Source organism: Durio zibethinus, chromosome 16 (genome assembly GCF_047325235.1).
Source record: "Durio zibethinus cultivar Kanyao isolate XHJ-2024 chromosome 16, ASM4732523v1, whole genome shotgun sequence".
Classification (NCBI taxonomy): Eukaryota; Viridiplantae; Streptophyta; class Magnoliopsida; order Malvales; family Malvaceae; genus Durio; species Durio zibethinus.
In genome coordinates, this window is record NC_143177.1 from 14,639,910 (window position 1) to 14,654,622 (window position 14,713).

General features: G+C 48.5%; 1 protein-coding gene across 1 annotated transcript; it reads right to left on the reverse strand.

The window, feature by feature from the left end:
- Window positions 1-298: 298 nt before the first annotated feature.
- LOC149514329 (uncharacterized) lies at window positions 299-2,349 on the reverse strand. Its single transcript, XM_089744958.1, has 5 exons — window positions 2,182-2,349; window positions 1,273-1,521; window positions 808-1,017; window positions 485-615; window positions 299-398 (listed from the first exon to the last, which is right to left on the reverse strand). Exons 1-5 carry the CDS (start codon window positions 2,347-2,349, stop codon window positions 299-301), a joined length of 858 nt encoding a protein of 285 aa, XP_089601084.1.
- Window positions 2,350-14,713: the final 12,364 nt, after the last annotated feature.

Sequence of the window (14,713 nt, forward strand, 5' to 3'; positions counted from 1 at the left end):
TCTACGATCTCTCTTCTTCAAGAACCTGGTTTGTTCAGGGACTAATCGAACAAGAACCAAATCCCCAACTTGAAATTGTTGAGCTCTACGACCCTTGTCTGCCCATTTCTTCATCCGTTTTGACGCTTTCTCTAAGTAGGCTTGTGCGATCTCCATGTTTTGTTTCCACTCCTTGCTGAGGTTGAATGCTCTGGGATTCTTTCCTCCATATTGTTCCAAGGAAGTGTGGGGTAGCCTTGGTAATTGTCCGGTGATCACCTCAAATGGGCTCTTGTTGGTGGAAGAGCTTTTGTTGGAATTAAAACAGAGTTGAGCGACGTCCAATAATGAGGGCCAGTTCTTTTGGTTGGCGTGGACAAAATGCCTCAAGTATTCCTCTAACAATCCATTGAACCGCTCTGTTTGGCCATCAGTTTGAGGGTGATAGCTCGAGGAGATGTTGAGTTGGGACCCCAAAATCTTGAAAAGTTCTCTCCAAAAGGACCCCGTGAATCTAGGATCTCTATCGCTGACAATGTTTTGGGGGAGGCCCCAATACTTGACCACATGTTTGAACAATAGTCGAGCTGTGTCCTCCGCTGTACAATACTTGGGAGCAGGAATGAATGTGGCATACTTAGAGAACCGATCAATCACCACCAAGATAGCTCCAAGATCGCCAACCTTGGGTAGGCTCGAGATGAAATCGAGGGAGATGCTTTCCCACGGTTTGGTAGGTACTGATAAAGGTTCAAGCATACCTGCAGGTTTCCTCTTCTCGACTTTGTCTTGTTGGCAAATGAGGCAAGTCTTCGTATATTCCATCACATCTTGTCGCATTTGAGGCCAATAATATCCTTGTTTCAATAACGCCAACGTGCGCTGCCAGCCCGGATGTCCCGCCCATGGGGTGTCATGACACTCCCTCATCAGCATCTGTCTCAGACCTCCTGCTCTTGGCACAAAGACTCGAGGTCCCTTGGTCCATAAGACCCCATTTTCTTTCCAGAAATGTTTGGATTTCCCTTCTTCCACTAGCTTCAAAATGGCACAGGCTTGCGGGTCTTTCCCTAAATGATCTCCAATCAACTTATGGATGTCTTGAGTGGCTCTGCTAGCCACCATTGGGGCCATTCTTCTGAGGGCCGCTAACTCTGGCCGCCTGCTCAAGGCATCCGCCACTTGATTAGTCTTTCCCGCGGTATGCTCAAAATAAAAGTCGAACTCAGCTAAAAATTCCTGCCACCTAGCTTGTTTCGCCGTGAGTCTTGGTTGGGTGAGGAAGTGGCTAACGGCTGTGTTGTCTGTCTTCACGACAAAGTGCGCACCCAACAAGTAATGCCGCCAAGTCCTCAAGCAATGAACCACCACAAGGAGCTCTTTCTCCTGGGCTGTGTATTTCCTTTCAGCTTCACTCAGCTTCCTACTTTCGAATGCTACCGAGTGATGTTGTTGTAAAAGCACACCTCCAATAGCAAAATCTGATGCATCCGTCTGGACTTCAAAAGGCTTTCCAATATCGGGGAGAGCTAAGATGGGATCCTTCATAATAGCATCCTTCAATCCCTCAAAGGCTTCTTGGCACTCATTCGTCCAACACCATTTATGTTCCTTCTTCAGTAGCTCCGTGAGGGCCGTGGTCTTACGAGAGTACCCTTCCACAAACCTTCTATAATAGTTGGCTAGTCCCAAAAAGGAGCGGAGCTCACTAACATTCTTCGGTATCGTCCACTCTTTGATGGCCCTGACTTTTTCCATGTCCATTCGGATGTGGCCACGTTCGACAATGTGACCGAGAAAATGGATTTGGGTCTGAGCGAATGCACACTTCTCCCTTTTTACATATAACTGGTGGTCCTGTAACCTTTGAAATACCTGGCGCAGGTGTTCTTGATGTTCTTCCAACGTGGAGCTATATACCACTATATCGTCTAAATAAATGACTACAAACTTGTCTAGGTAGTCATGAAACACCTGATTCATCAATGTACAAAATGTGGCAGGAGCATTGGTTAGTCCAAAAGGCATAACAAGGAATTCAAATGCACCATACCGTGTTACACAGGTGGTCTTGGGCTCATCTCCCTCGAGGATTCTGACCTGATGGTATCCCGATCTCAGGTCCAGTTTGGAGAAGTACTTGGCCCCGCTCAATTGATCAAACAAGTCTGCTATGAGCGGGATAGGATATTTGTTTCTTACGGTGACTTTGTTCAAAGCCCTGTAGTCGACACATAAGCGCAAGCTCCCATCATGCTTTTTCTGGAATAGCACTGGCGCTCCGAAAGGAGCCTTTGATGGTCGGATGAACCCGACTTGTAGAAGCTCATCCAACTGTTTTCTCAGCTCGGCCAACTCTGGCGGGGCCATGCGATAGGGAGCTCTAGCAGGGGGTTTTGCCCCTGGGAGGAGCTCAATTTCGTGGTCCACTGCTCGTCGAGGGGGTAGAACCTTGGGCAACATCTCTGGCATCACCTCTCTGAATTCTTCTAACACTTTCTTCACGCCATTGGGTATTGGTTCTACTTTCGACCCTTCTTTGTAGATCGGCATGGCCACAAAAGAGGGTTCCCCTCTCTTTACCCCTTTCTTGAATTGCAAAGCTGAAATCATTTTCTTCCCACTCTTTGGCAAGATATTGGCTGGCACCACACATGGGTGTTCTCCTAAAAACAACAAGCAGCTAGCAGCGGGGATAGGGATCACCTGAGCCAACGTCATGAAGTCCAATCCTAGAATGACATCAAAGTCATCCATGGGGGAGACTGTGAAGTCTACCTTCCCTTCCCATGGCCCCAATTGGGTTGTCACACTTTTCGAGCTTCCACTGATTGCAAAGGCTGGCGAATTGACCGCCTTCATTCGCCCACAGTCTTTACTAATCTGAAGACCACACCTTTTTGCTTCTTCTGGTGTGATGAAAGTGTCGGTTGCACCTGTATCCACCATGGCCTTGGTGGCTTTCCCATTGATCGTCAAGTTCACGTACATCAAGCCTCTGCTTTGCTCTTTCTTTATAGTGTTCAATTGGGTGCGAAGGGCACTGAGGAACCTTATTGAGCCCATCCTGGCTGGCTCCTCTTCAGCTTCTTCAACGCTCTCGGGCACTTTTGCAGACTCTTGGGATGAGGTCCTTAAGGCATTAAGGGCTCCTCGGTGTGGGCACTCAGCCACTCGATGCGGCCCCTTGCAAAGAAAGCAAGCAAGCGGTTGCCTAGGCTTGAAAATCCCTGCGTTGTTTGTCCTAGGCTGGGTGCTATCTCGTCCAAAGGACCTCCTGTCTGATCCCCAATTGAAGGGTCGGTCCAACCTAGTTATCTTTCCCCCACTCCCAAGATTAGAGCTACTGCCAGTTGGTGGAGGGTTCTTCCGTTTTAACGAACCATCATTAAAATCATGAAGACGTTCCGCTGCAGCCATGGTCGTCATCACATCTTGCACTCTTTGCCTCTGTAGCTCTGTCCTCGCCCACGGCTTGAGGCCCTCAATAAAATGGAATAACTTGTCCTTTTCGGACATGTCCCTAATATCCAGCATCAGGGTAGAAAAGTTCCTCACGAACTCTCGCACTGTTCCGGTTTGCACCAACTCTCGAAGTCTCTTTCGAGCCATATAATCCACATTCTCCGAAAAAAATTGGTTTTTCAGTTCATGCTTCAGATCCGTCCAGGTCTTAATCGAGCACTCGTCATCGACAAACTTGGAGCGCCACCACAACTTGGCATCCCCTACGAGGTACATCGATGCCATTGTCACCTTGTCTTCCTCTGAACTTGTGTGTACAGCTCGGAAGTATTGTTCCATGTCGAATAGGAAATTCTCAAGTTCCTTAGCATCCCTTGCCCCCTCATAGCACCGAGGCTCCGGCACTTTGGGCCTTTGTCCCCTGTCCGTCGAGCTTGAACCCGAACTAGCCACCACCATTTGCAGGATGCTCATCTGGGCCCTGAGCTCCTCAAACTCCTTGTGGAGAATGTTCAAGGCATCTCTAGCCTCTTCGCTCACATTGTGGAGAGTATCGGACAACTCCCGCTGGGTTGTCTCGATCTCCCTCACTCGATCTTTTGTTACCATATGAGTTTTCATTGCGGCCACCGCGGCCTCAAGTTCCTCAATTCTCTGCTGATGATCCGGTCCACCACTTGTGACCATCTCATCCAATTCTCTAGCACTTCTCAACCGTGCTCTGATACCACGTGTCACGGACTAAGCTTTCTCTCAACAAGCACTAGCCCGCGTGGCACTTGAATGGACGCTTCCACCCAAGTCAGCCCTCAATAGATCGAGATCTGAACAAATAACCATAAACCATGGTTAGTCTCAAGCATTCACAATAAGGCACAATATATCAATATCAATCTCATCCATACACACAACAAGGCACATTCACATCGAGAACGAAAAGAAACACATCGAGGCAACAATCGGGCATTCAATCGAGGCGAATTTCATTAAAATCGAGAATCATACATCGGGACCTCCCACCATCACCAGGGCCAGGGGGGCAGCCCATGGTGGGTGGCCTAAGCTCGCATAGCACCCGGTGAGACAGCCCAACAATACCCTGCCGGCTCACCCCCCCTAAAGAGCCTTAGAGATTTTAGAGCTATGCTACCAGTAACCGTTACAATGTTTGAAATGGGGACACTTTTCCTAACACAAGGGGTCTACCCGGCCATGGCCCTATACATGGTTGGCTCATGGCAACCTAAGTCCCGGTCATGGCCTTATACAAGGTTGGCTCATGACACCGTTGATCGATAGGGTGGTAGGTGGGTTTAGGCACATCTTCATATTTCTATGTGCCAATGCCATTTTTATGGCTTGTAAATTCATACAATGGTCCCTTAAGCCTTCACGTGGAGTTTAATGGTAAGACGACTCATTTTCTATTTTTCATGATTTTTGAAACTTTGTGTGGTTCGAGATTTTTTAAAATTTTTTCAGAAGGAGATTTGGCCCCAAACTTGGTAGACGTGAGCCTTGTATTTTCATTGGCATGCACAAAAAAATTCAGCTAAAAACTCAAAGTGTACAAGATTTTGTGACCATTTGAAAAAAGTGTCCCCATTTTAGACACTTTAATGGCTACTGGCAGCAAACCTGTAAAATCTCAAAGCTCTTTAAGGGGGTGTGAGTTCTCAATTTTTCATGAGAATAGGGGGCCAATATAAGGGCCAAGTACCAGCACCCATCGCACACCATGTGCGCACACCCCCTCTGACCCCTCCGATCACCGGAACCCCAATGCCGTCGGTCAGATTCTCCGGCGATACTCCAGCGATGGTGCCCCGACGAAGAAAATTGTAGCACTAGCATATGCTCGAGGCCATCATGTGCTGCCACAACCCACGGCCTGGTCCAATCTTAGACTAGGAATGAACTCCTTATGCTTAGACTGGGAATGAACTCCGTATGCCTAAGTCAACTCATGAAACGAGCGTGCGGGCCATCAACCGGCCAAAGGGGTAGGATGCGCAAGCCGGGGATCGGCCAGGTCCCCCTCTGCGTGCTGCCGATCCTGCTACCGCAACCCTCGGTCCATTCCAATCTTAGACTAGGAATGAACTCCATATGCCTAAGCCGACCGATGAAATGAGCGGGAGGGTGGGCGGGCACTACTCCGGCCAGAGAGACGGGATGCGCAAGCCCTGGATCGATAGGGTGGTAGGTGGGTTTAGGCACATCTTCATATTTCTGTGTTCCAATGCCATTTTTATTGCTTGTAAATTCATACAATGGTCCCTTAATCCTTCACGTGAAGTTTCATGGCAAGACGACTCATTTTCTATTTTTCACGATTTTCAAAACTTTTTATGGTTCGGGATTTTTTAAACTTTTTTCACAAGGAGTTTTGGCCCCAAACTTTGTAGACGTGATTCTTGTATTTTTGTTGGCATGCACAAAAAAATTCAGCTAAAAACTCGAAGTGTACAAGATTTTGTGACCATTTGAAAAAAGTGTCCCCATTTCAGACACTTTAATGGCTATTGGTAGCAAACCTGTAAAATCTCAAATGCTCTTTAAGGGGTGTGAATTCTCAAGGTTTGATGAGGGATAGGGGGCCAATATGAGGGCCAAGTACCAGCACCCATCGCACATCATGTGTGCACACCCCCCCGGGCCTCTCAATTGCCAGAACCCCAATGCCGCCGGTCAGGTTCTCCTGCGACGCTCCGACGATGGTTCCCCGACGAAGAAAAATGCGGCACCAGCACATGCCCGAGCCCAGCATGTGCTGCTGCAACCCCTGCTCTGGTTCGATCTTAGACTGGGAATGAACTTCATATGCTTAGACTGGGAATGAACTCCGTATGCCTAAGTCAACCCACAAAAAGAGCGTGCGGGTGCTCAACCGACCAGAGGGACAGGATGCGTAAGTCGGGGATCGACCGGGTCCCCCTCTGCGTGTTGCCGATCTTGCTACCGCAACCCTCAGTCTGGTCCAATCTTACACTGGGAATGAACTTCGTATGCCTAAGCCAATCGATGAAACGAGAGGGCGGGCGGGCACTACGTCGGCCGGAGAGATGGGATGCGCAAGCCGTGGATCGATAGTGTCGTAGGTGGGTTTAGGCACATCTTCATATTTCTGCATGCCAATGCCATTTTCATGGCTTGTAAATTCATACAATGGTCCCTGAAGCATTCACGTGAAGTTTCATGGCAAGACGACTCATTTTCTATTTTTCACAATTTTCAAAAATTTTTACGGGTCAGGATTTTTTTAAATCTTTTCGTAAGGAATTTTGGCCCAAAGCTAGGTAGACGTGATCCTTGTATTTTTTTTTGGCATGCAAAAAACAATTCAGCTAAAAACTCGAAGTGTACATGATTTTGTGACCCTTTCAAAAAAGTGTCCCCATTTCAAACACTTTAATGGCTACTGGCAGCAAACCTGTAAAATCTCAAATGCTCTTTAAGGGGGTGTGAGTTCTCGAGGTTTGATGAGGGATAGGGGGCCAATATAAGGGCCAAGTACCAGCACCCATTGCACATCATGTGCGCAAACCCCCCGGCGATGGTGCCCCGACGAAGAGAAATGTGGCACCAGCACATGCCCGAGCCCAGAATGTGCTGCCGCAACCCTCGGTCCGGTTCGATCTTAGACTGGGAAAGAACTCCATATGCTTAGACTGGGAATGAACTCCGTATGCCTAAGTCAACCCATGAAACGAGCGTGCGGCGCTCAGCCGGCCAGAGGGGTAGGATGCGCAAGCCGGGGATCGATCGGGTCCCCCTCTGCATGCTACCAATCTTGCTACCGTAACCCTCGGTCCAGTCCAATCTTAGACTGAGAATGAACTCTGTATGCCTAAGCCAACTGACGAAATGAGTGGGCAGGCGGGCGGGCGGGCACTATGCCGGCCAGGGAGGCGGGATGAGCAAGCCTTGGATCGATAGGGTGGTAGGTGGGTTTAGGCACATCTTCATATTTCTGCATGCCAATGCCATTTTTATGGCTTGTAAATTCATACAATGGTCCCTTAAGCCTTCACGTGAAGTTTCATGGCAAGACGACTCATTTTCTATTTTTCACGATTTTCAAAACTTTTTGCGGTTCAGGATTTTTTAAAATTTTTTCGGAAGGAGTTTTGGACCCAAACCTGGTAGACGTGATCTTTGTATTTTTTTTTGGCGTGCAAAAAAAAATTCAGCTAAAAAGTCGAAGTGTACATGATTTTGTGACCCTTTGAAAAAAGTGTCTCCATTTCAGACACTTTAATGGCTACTAGCAGCAAACCTGTAAAATCTCAAATGCTCTTTAAGAGGGTGTGAGTTCTCGAGGTTTGATGAGGGATAGAGGGCCAATATAAGGGCCAATTACCAGCACCCATCATACATCATGTGCACACACCCCCCGGCCCCCCCGATCGTCGGAACCCCAACGCCGCCGGTTAGGCTCTCTGGCAATGCTCTGGCGATGGTGCCCAGGCGAAGAAAAATGCAGCACCAACACATGCTCGAGCCCAGAATGTGCTACCGCTATCCTCGGTCTGGTTCGATCTTAGACTAGGAATGAACTCGGTATGCTTAGACTAGGAATGAACTCCGTATTTCTAAGTCAACCCATAAAACGAGAGTGCAGGTGCTCAGTCGACTAGAGGGGCGGGATGCGCAAGCCGGGGATCAATCGGGTCCCCCTCTGCGTGCTGCCGATCCTACTACCGCAACCCTCGATCTGGTCTAATCTTAGATTGGGAATGAACTCCGTATGCCTAAGCCAATCGACGAAACGAGCGGGCGGGCGGGCACTACGCCGGTCAGAGAGACGGGTTGCGCAAGCCGTGGATCGATAGGGTGGTAGGTGGGTTTAGGCACATCTTCATATTTCTATATGCAAATGCCATTTTTATGGCTTGTAAATTCATACAATGGTCCCTTAAGCCTTCATGTGACGTTTCATGGCTAGACAACTCGTTTTCTATTTTTCATAATTTTTGAAACTTTTTACGGTTCGGGATTTGTAACAATTTTTTCGAAATGAGTTTTGGCCCCAAACTTGGTAGATGTGATCCTTGTATTTTTGTTGGCATGCATAAAAAAATTTAGCTAAAAACTCCAAGTGTACAAGATTTTGTGATCATTTGAAAAAAGTGTCCCCATTCCAGACACCTTAATGGCTACTGGCAGCAAACCTATAAAATCTAAAATGCTCTTTAAGGGGTGTGAGTTCTCGAGGTTTGATGAGGGATAGGGGGACAATATATGGGCCAAGTACCAGCACCCCTCGCACATCATGTGCGCACACCCCCCCCAACCCCACCGATCGCCGGAACCCCAATGCCGCTGGTCAGGTTATCCGACGATGCTCCGACAATGGTGCCCCGACGAAGAAAAATGCGGCACCAACACATGCCCGAGCCCAGCATTTGCTGCCGCAACCCTCAATCCGATCTTATCTTAGACTGCGAAAGAACTCCGTAAGCTTAGACTGGGAATGAACTCCGTATGCCTAAGTCAACTCACGAAACGAGCGTGCGGGTGCTCAACCGGCTAGAGGGGCGGGATGCGGAAGCCGAGGATCGGCCAGGTCCCCGTCTACGTGCTGCCGATCCTGCTGCCTCAACCCTCGGTTCAGTCCGATCTTAGACTGGGAATGAACTTCGTATGCCTAAAACATCGACGAAACGAGCGGGTAGACGTGATCCTTGTATTTTTGTTGGCATGCACAAAAAAATTCAGCTTAAAACTCGAAGTGTACAAGATTTTGTGACCATTTGAAAAAAATGTCCCCATTTCAAACACTTTAATGGCTACTGGCAGCAAACCTATAAAATCTCAAATGCTCTTTAAGGGGTGTGAGTTCCCAAGGTTTGATGAGGGTTAGGGGGCCAATATAAGGGCCAAGTAACTGCACCCATCGCACATCATGTGCGCACACCCCTCGGCCCCCTCGATCGTTGGAACCCCAATGCCGTCGATCAGGTTCTCCGGCGATGCTCCGACGATGGTGCCCCGGTGAAGAAAAATGCGTCACCAACACATGCTCGAGCCCAGCATGTGCTGCCGTAACCCTCGGTCCGGTCCGATCTTAGACTTGGAATTAACTCCGTATGCTTAGACTGGGAAGGAACTCCGTATGCCTAAGTCAACCCACGAAATGAGCGTACGGGTGCTCAGCCGACCAAAGGGGGAGGATGCGCAAGCCGAGGATCGGTCGGGTCCTCCACTACGTGCTGCCGATCTTGCTACGACAACCCTTAGTCCAGTTTGATCTTAGACTGGGAATGAACTCCGTATGCCTAAGCCAACAGACGAAAGGAGCAAGCGGGCGGGTAGGCGGGCACTACGCCAGCCAGAGAGATGGGATGCGCAAGCCGTGGATCGATAGGGTGGTAGGTGGGTTTAGGCACATTTTCGTATTTCTGTGTGCCAACGCCATTTTTATGGCTTGTAAATTCATACAATCGTCCCTTAAGCCTTCACGTGAAGTTTCATGGCAAGACGACTCGTTTTCTATTTTTCACGATTTCAGAAACTTTTTGCGAGTCAAGATTTTTTAAAATTTTTTCATAATTAGTTTTGGCCCCAAGCTTGGTAGACGTGATCCTTGTATATTTTGTTGGCATGCACAAAAAAATTCAGCTAAAAACTCGAAGTGTACAAGATTTTGTGACGCTTTGAAAAAAGTGTCCTCATTCCAGACACTTTAATGGCTACTGGCAGCAAACCTATAAAATCTCAAATGCTCTTTAAGGGGGTGTCAGTTCTTGAGGTTTGATGCGGGATAGGGGGCCAATATAAGGGCCAAGTACCAGCACCCATCGCACATCATGTGCGCAAACCCCCCCGGCCCCCCCGATCGTTGGAACCCCAATGCTGCCGGTCAGGTTCTCCAGTGATGCTCCGGCGATGGTGCCCCAACGAGGAAAAATGCGGCACCAACACATGCTCGAGCCCAGCATGTGCTGTCGTAACCCTCGGTCCGGTCCTATCTTAGACTAGGAATCAACTCCATATGCTTATACTGGGAATGAACTCCGTATGCCTAGGCCAACTGACGAAACGATTGGACGGGCAGGCGGGCAGGCACTACGCCGGCCAGAGAGACGAGATGCGCAAGTCGTGGATCGATAGGGTGGTAGGTGGGTTTAGGCGCATCTTCATATTTCTGCATGCCAATGCCATTTTTATGGCTTGTAAATTCATACAATGGTCCCTTAAGCCTTCACGTGAAGTCTCATGGCAAGACGACTCATTTTCTATTTTTAATGATTTTTGAAACTTTTTACGGTTCGGTATTTTTTAAAATTTTTTTGGAAGTATTTTTCGCCCCAAACTTGGTAGACGTGATCCTTTTATTTTTGTTGGCATGGACAAAAAAATTCAGCTAAAAAATCGAAGAGTACAAGATTTTGTGACCATTTGAAAAAAGTGTCCCCATTTCAGACACTTTAATGGCTACTGGTAGCAAACCTGTAAAATCTCAAATGCGCTTTAAGGGGGTGTGAGTTCTCAGGGTTTGATGAGGGATAGGGGGCCAATATAAGGGCCAAGTACCAGCACCCATCGTACATCATGTGAGCGCACACCCCCGGCCCCCCCGATCGCCGGAACCCCAATGCCGCCGGTCAGGTTCTCCGACGATGCTCCGGCGATGGTGCCCTGATGAAGAAAAATATGACACCAACACATGCTCGAGCCTAGCACGTGCTGTAGCAACCCTCGGTTCAGTCCGATCTTAGACTGGGAATGAACTCCGTATGCCTAAGTCAACCTACAAAACGAACGTGCGGGTGCTCAGCCGACCAGACGGGTGGGATGCGCAAACCAGGGATTGGTCGAGTCCCACTCTACGCGCTGTCGATCCAGCTACCAAAACCCTCGGTCCGGTCTGATCTTAGACTGGGAATGAACTCCGTATACCTAAGCCAACCGACGAAATGAGCGGGCGGGCACTACGCCGGCCAGAGAGACGGGATGCGTAAGTCGTGGATCGATAGGGTGGTAGGTGGGTTTAGGCACATCTTCATATTTCTGCGTTCCAATACCATTTTTATGGCTTGTAAATTCATACAATGGTCCCTTAAGCCTTCAGGTGAAGTTTCATGGCAAGATGACTCGTTTTCTATTTTTCACGATTTTTGAAACTATTTACGGGTCAGGATTTGTTAAAATTTTTTCAGAAGGAGTTTTGCCCCAAGCTTGGTACACGTCATCCTTGTATTTTTATTGGCATGCACAAAAAAATTCAGCTAAAAACTCAAAGTGTACAAGATTTTGTGACCATTTGAAAAAAGTGTCCCCATTTCAGACACTTTAATGGCTACTGGCAGCAAACCTGTAAAATCTCAAATGCTCTTTAAGGGGGTGTGAGTTCTCGAGGTTTGATGAGGGATAGGGGGCCAATATAAGGGCCAAGTACCAGCACCCATCACCCATCATGTGCGCAAACCACCCCCGGCCCCCCCGATCGTCAGAACCCCAATGCTGCCGGTTAGGTTCTCCGGCGATGCTCCGGTGATGGTGCCCGACGAAGAAATATTCGGCACCAACACATGCCCCAGCCCAGTATGTGCTGCCGTAACCCTCGGTCTGGTCAGATCTTAGACTGGGAATGAACTCCGTATGCTTAGACTGAGAATGAACTCCGTATGCCTAAGTCAACTCACGAAACGAGCGTGCTGGTGCTCAGCTGGCCAGAGGGGCGGGATGCGCAAGCCAGGGATCGGCGGGGTCCCCCTATACGTGCTGCCGATCCTGCTGCCACAACACTCAGTCCGGTCTGATCTTAGACTTGGAATGAACTCCGTATGCCTAAGCCAACAGACAAAACGAGCGGAGGGGCGGGCGGGCACTACGCTGGCCAGAGAGACGGGATGCGCAAGCCATGTATCGATAGGGTGGTAGGTGGGTTTAGGCACATCTTCATATTTCTGTGTGCCAATACCATTTTTATGGCTTGTAAATTCATACAATGGTCCCTTAAGCCTTCACGTGAAGTTTCATGGCAAGACGACTCGTTTTCTATTTTTCACGATTTTCAAAACTTTTTACGGTTCGGGATTTGTAACAATTTTTTCGAAATCAGTTTTGGCCCCAAACTTGGTAGATGTGATCCTTGTATTTTTTTTGGCATGCATAAAAAAATTCAGCTAAAAACTCAAAGTGTACAAGATTTTGTGACCATTTGAAAAAAGTGTCCCCATTCCAGACACTTTAATGGCTACTGGCAGCAAACCTATAAAATCTAAAATGCTCTTTAAGGGGTGTGAGTTCTTGAGGTTTGATGAGGGATAGGGGGACAATATATGGGCCAAGTACCAGCACCCCTCGGACATCATGTGCGCACACCCCCCAACCCCACCGATCGTCGGAACCCCAATGCCGCTGGTCAGGTTATCCGACGATGCTCCGACGATGGTGCCCCGACGAAGAAAAAAGTGGCACCAACACATGCCTGAGCCCAGCATGTGCTGCCGTAACCCTCAATCTGATCTTATCTTAGACTGGGAATGAACTCCGTAAGCTTAGACTGGGAATGAACTCCGTATGCCTAAGTCAACCCACGAAACGAGCGTGCGGGTGCTCAACCGGCTAGAGGGGCGGGATGCGGAAGCCGGGGATCGGCTAGGTCCCCCTCTATGTGCTGCCGATCCTACTACCTGAACCCTCGATCCGGTCCGATCTTAGACTAGGAATGAACTCCATATGCCTAAAACATCGACGAAACGAACGGGCGGGCGGGTGGGCAGGCACTACGCCGGCCAGAGAGACGGGATGTGCAAGCCGTGGATCGATAGGGTGGTAGGTGGTTTTAGGCACATCTTCATATTTTTGCATGCCAATGCCATTTTTATGGCTTCTAAATTCATACAATGGTCCCTTAAGCCTTCACGTGAAGTTTCATGGCCAGATGACTCGTTTTCTATTTTTCATAATTTTTGAAACTTTTTACGGTTCGGGATTTTTTAAAATTTTTTCGAAAGGAGTTTTGGACCCAAACTTGGTAACCGTGATCCTTTTATTTTTGTTGGCATGCACAAAAACATTCAGCTAAAAACTCGAAGTGTACAAGATTTTGTGACCATTTGAAAAAAGTGTCCCCATTTCAGACACTTTAATCGCTACTGGCAGCAAACCTATAAAATCTCAAATGCTCTTTAAAGGGGTGTGAGTTCCTGAGGTTTGATGAGGGATAGGGGGCCAATATAAGGGCCAAGTAACTGCACCCATCGCACATCATGTGCGCACACCCCCCCGGCCCTCCCGATCGTCGGAACCCCAATGTCGTCGGTCAGGTTCTCCGACGATGCTCCAGTGATGGTGCCCCGGTGAAGAAAAATGTGGCAACAACACATGCCCGAGACCAGCATGTGCTGTCGTAACCCTCGGTCTGATCCGAGATGGGATGCGCAAGCCGTGGATCGATAGGGTGGTAGGTTGGTTTAGGCACATCTTCATATTTCTACGTGCCAATGCCATTTCTATGGCTTGTAAATTCATACAATGGTCCCTTAAGCCTTCACGTGAAGTTTCATGGCGAGACGACTCGTTTTCTATTTTTCTTGATTTCGAAACTTTTTGCTGTTCGGGATTTTTTAAAATTTTTTTGGAAAGAGTTTGGGCCCCAAACTTGGTAGACGTGATCCTTGTATTTTTTTTGGCATGCACAAAAAAATTCAGCTAAAAACTTGAAACGTACAAGATTTTGTGACCATTTGAAAAAAATGTCCCCATTTTAGACACTTTAATGGCTACTGGGAGCAAACCTGTAAAATCTCAAATGCTCTTTAAGGGGGTGTGAGTTCTCAAGGTTTGATGAGGGATAGGGGGCCAATATAGGGGCCAAGTACCAGCACCCATCGCACATCGTGTGCGTACACCTCCCCGGCCCCCCCGATCATCGAAACGCCAATGCCGTTGGTCAGGTCCTCCGGTAATGCTCCGGTGATGGCGCCCTGACGAAGAAAAATACGGCACCAATACCATATGCTTAGATTGGGAATGAACTCTGTATGCCTAAGTCAACCCACAAAACGAGCGTATGGGTGCTTAGTCGACCAGAGGGGTGGGATGCGCATGCCAAGGATCAGTCGGGTCCATCTCTGCGTGCTATCGATCCTACTGCCGCAACCCTCGGTCTAGTCTGATCTTAGACTGGTAATGAACACCGTATGCCTAAGCCAATCGACAAAACGAGTGGGCAAGCGGGCGGGCGGGCACTATGCCGGCAAGAGTGACGGGATGCGCAAGCCGTGGATCGATAGGGTGGTAGGTGGGTTTAGGC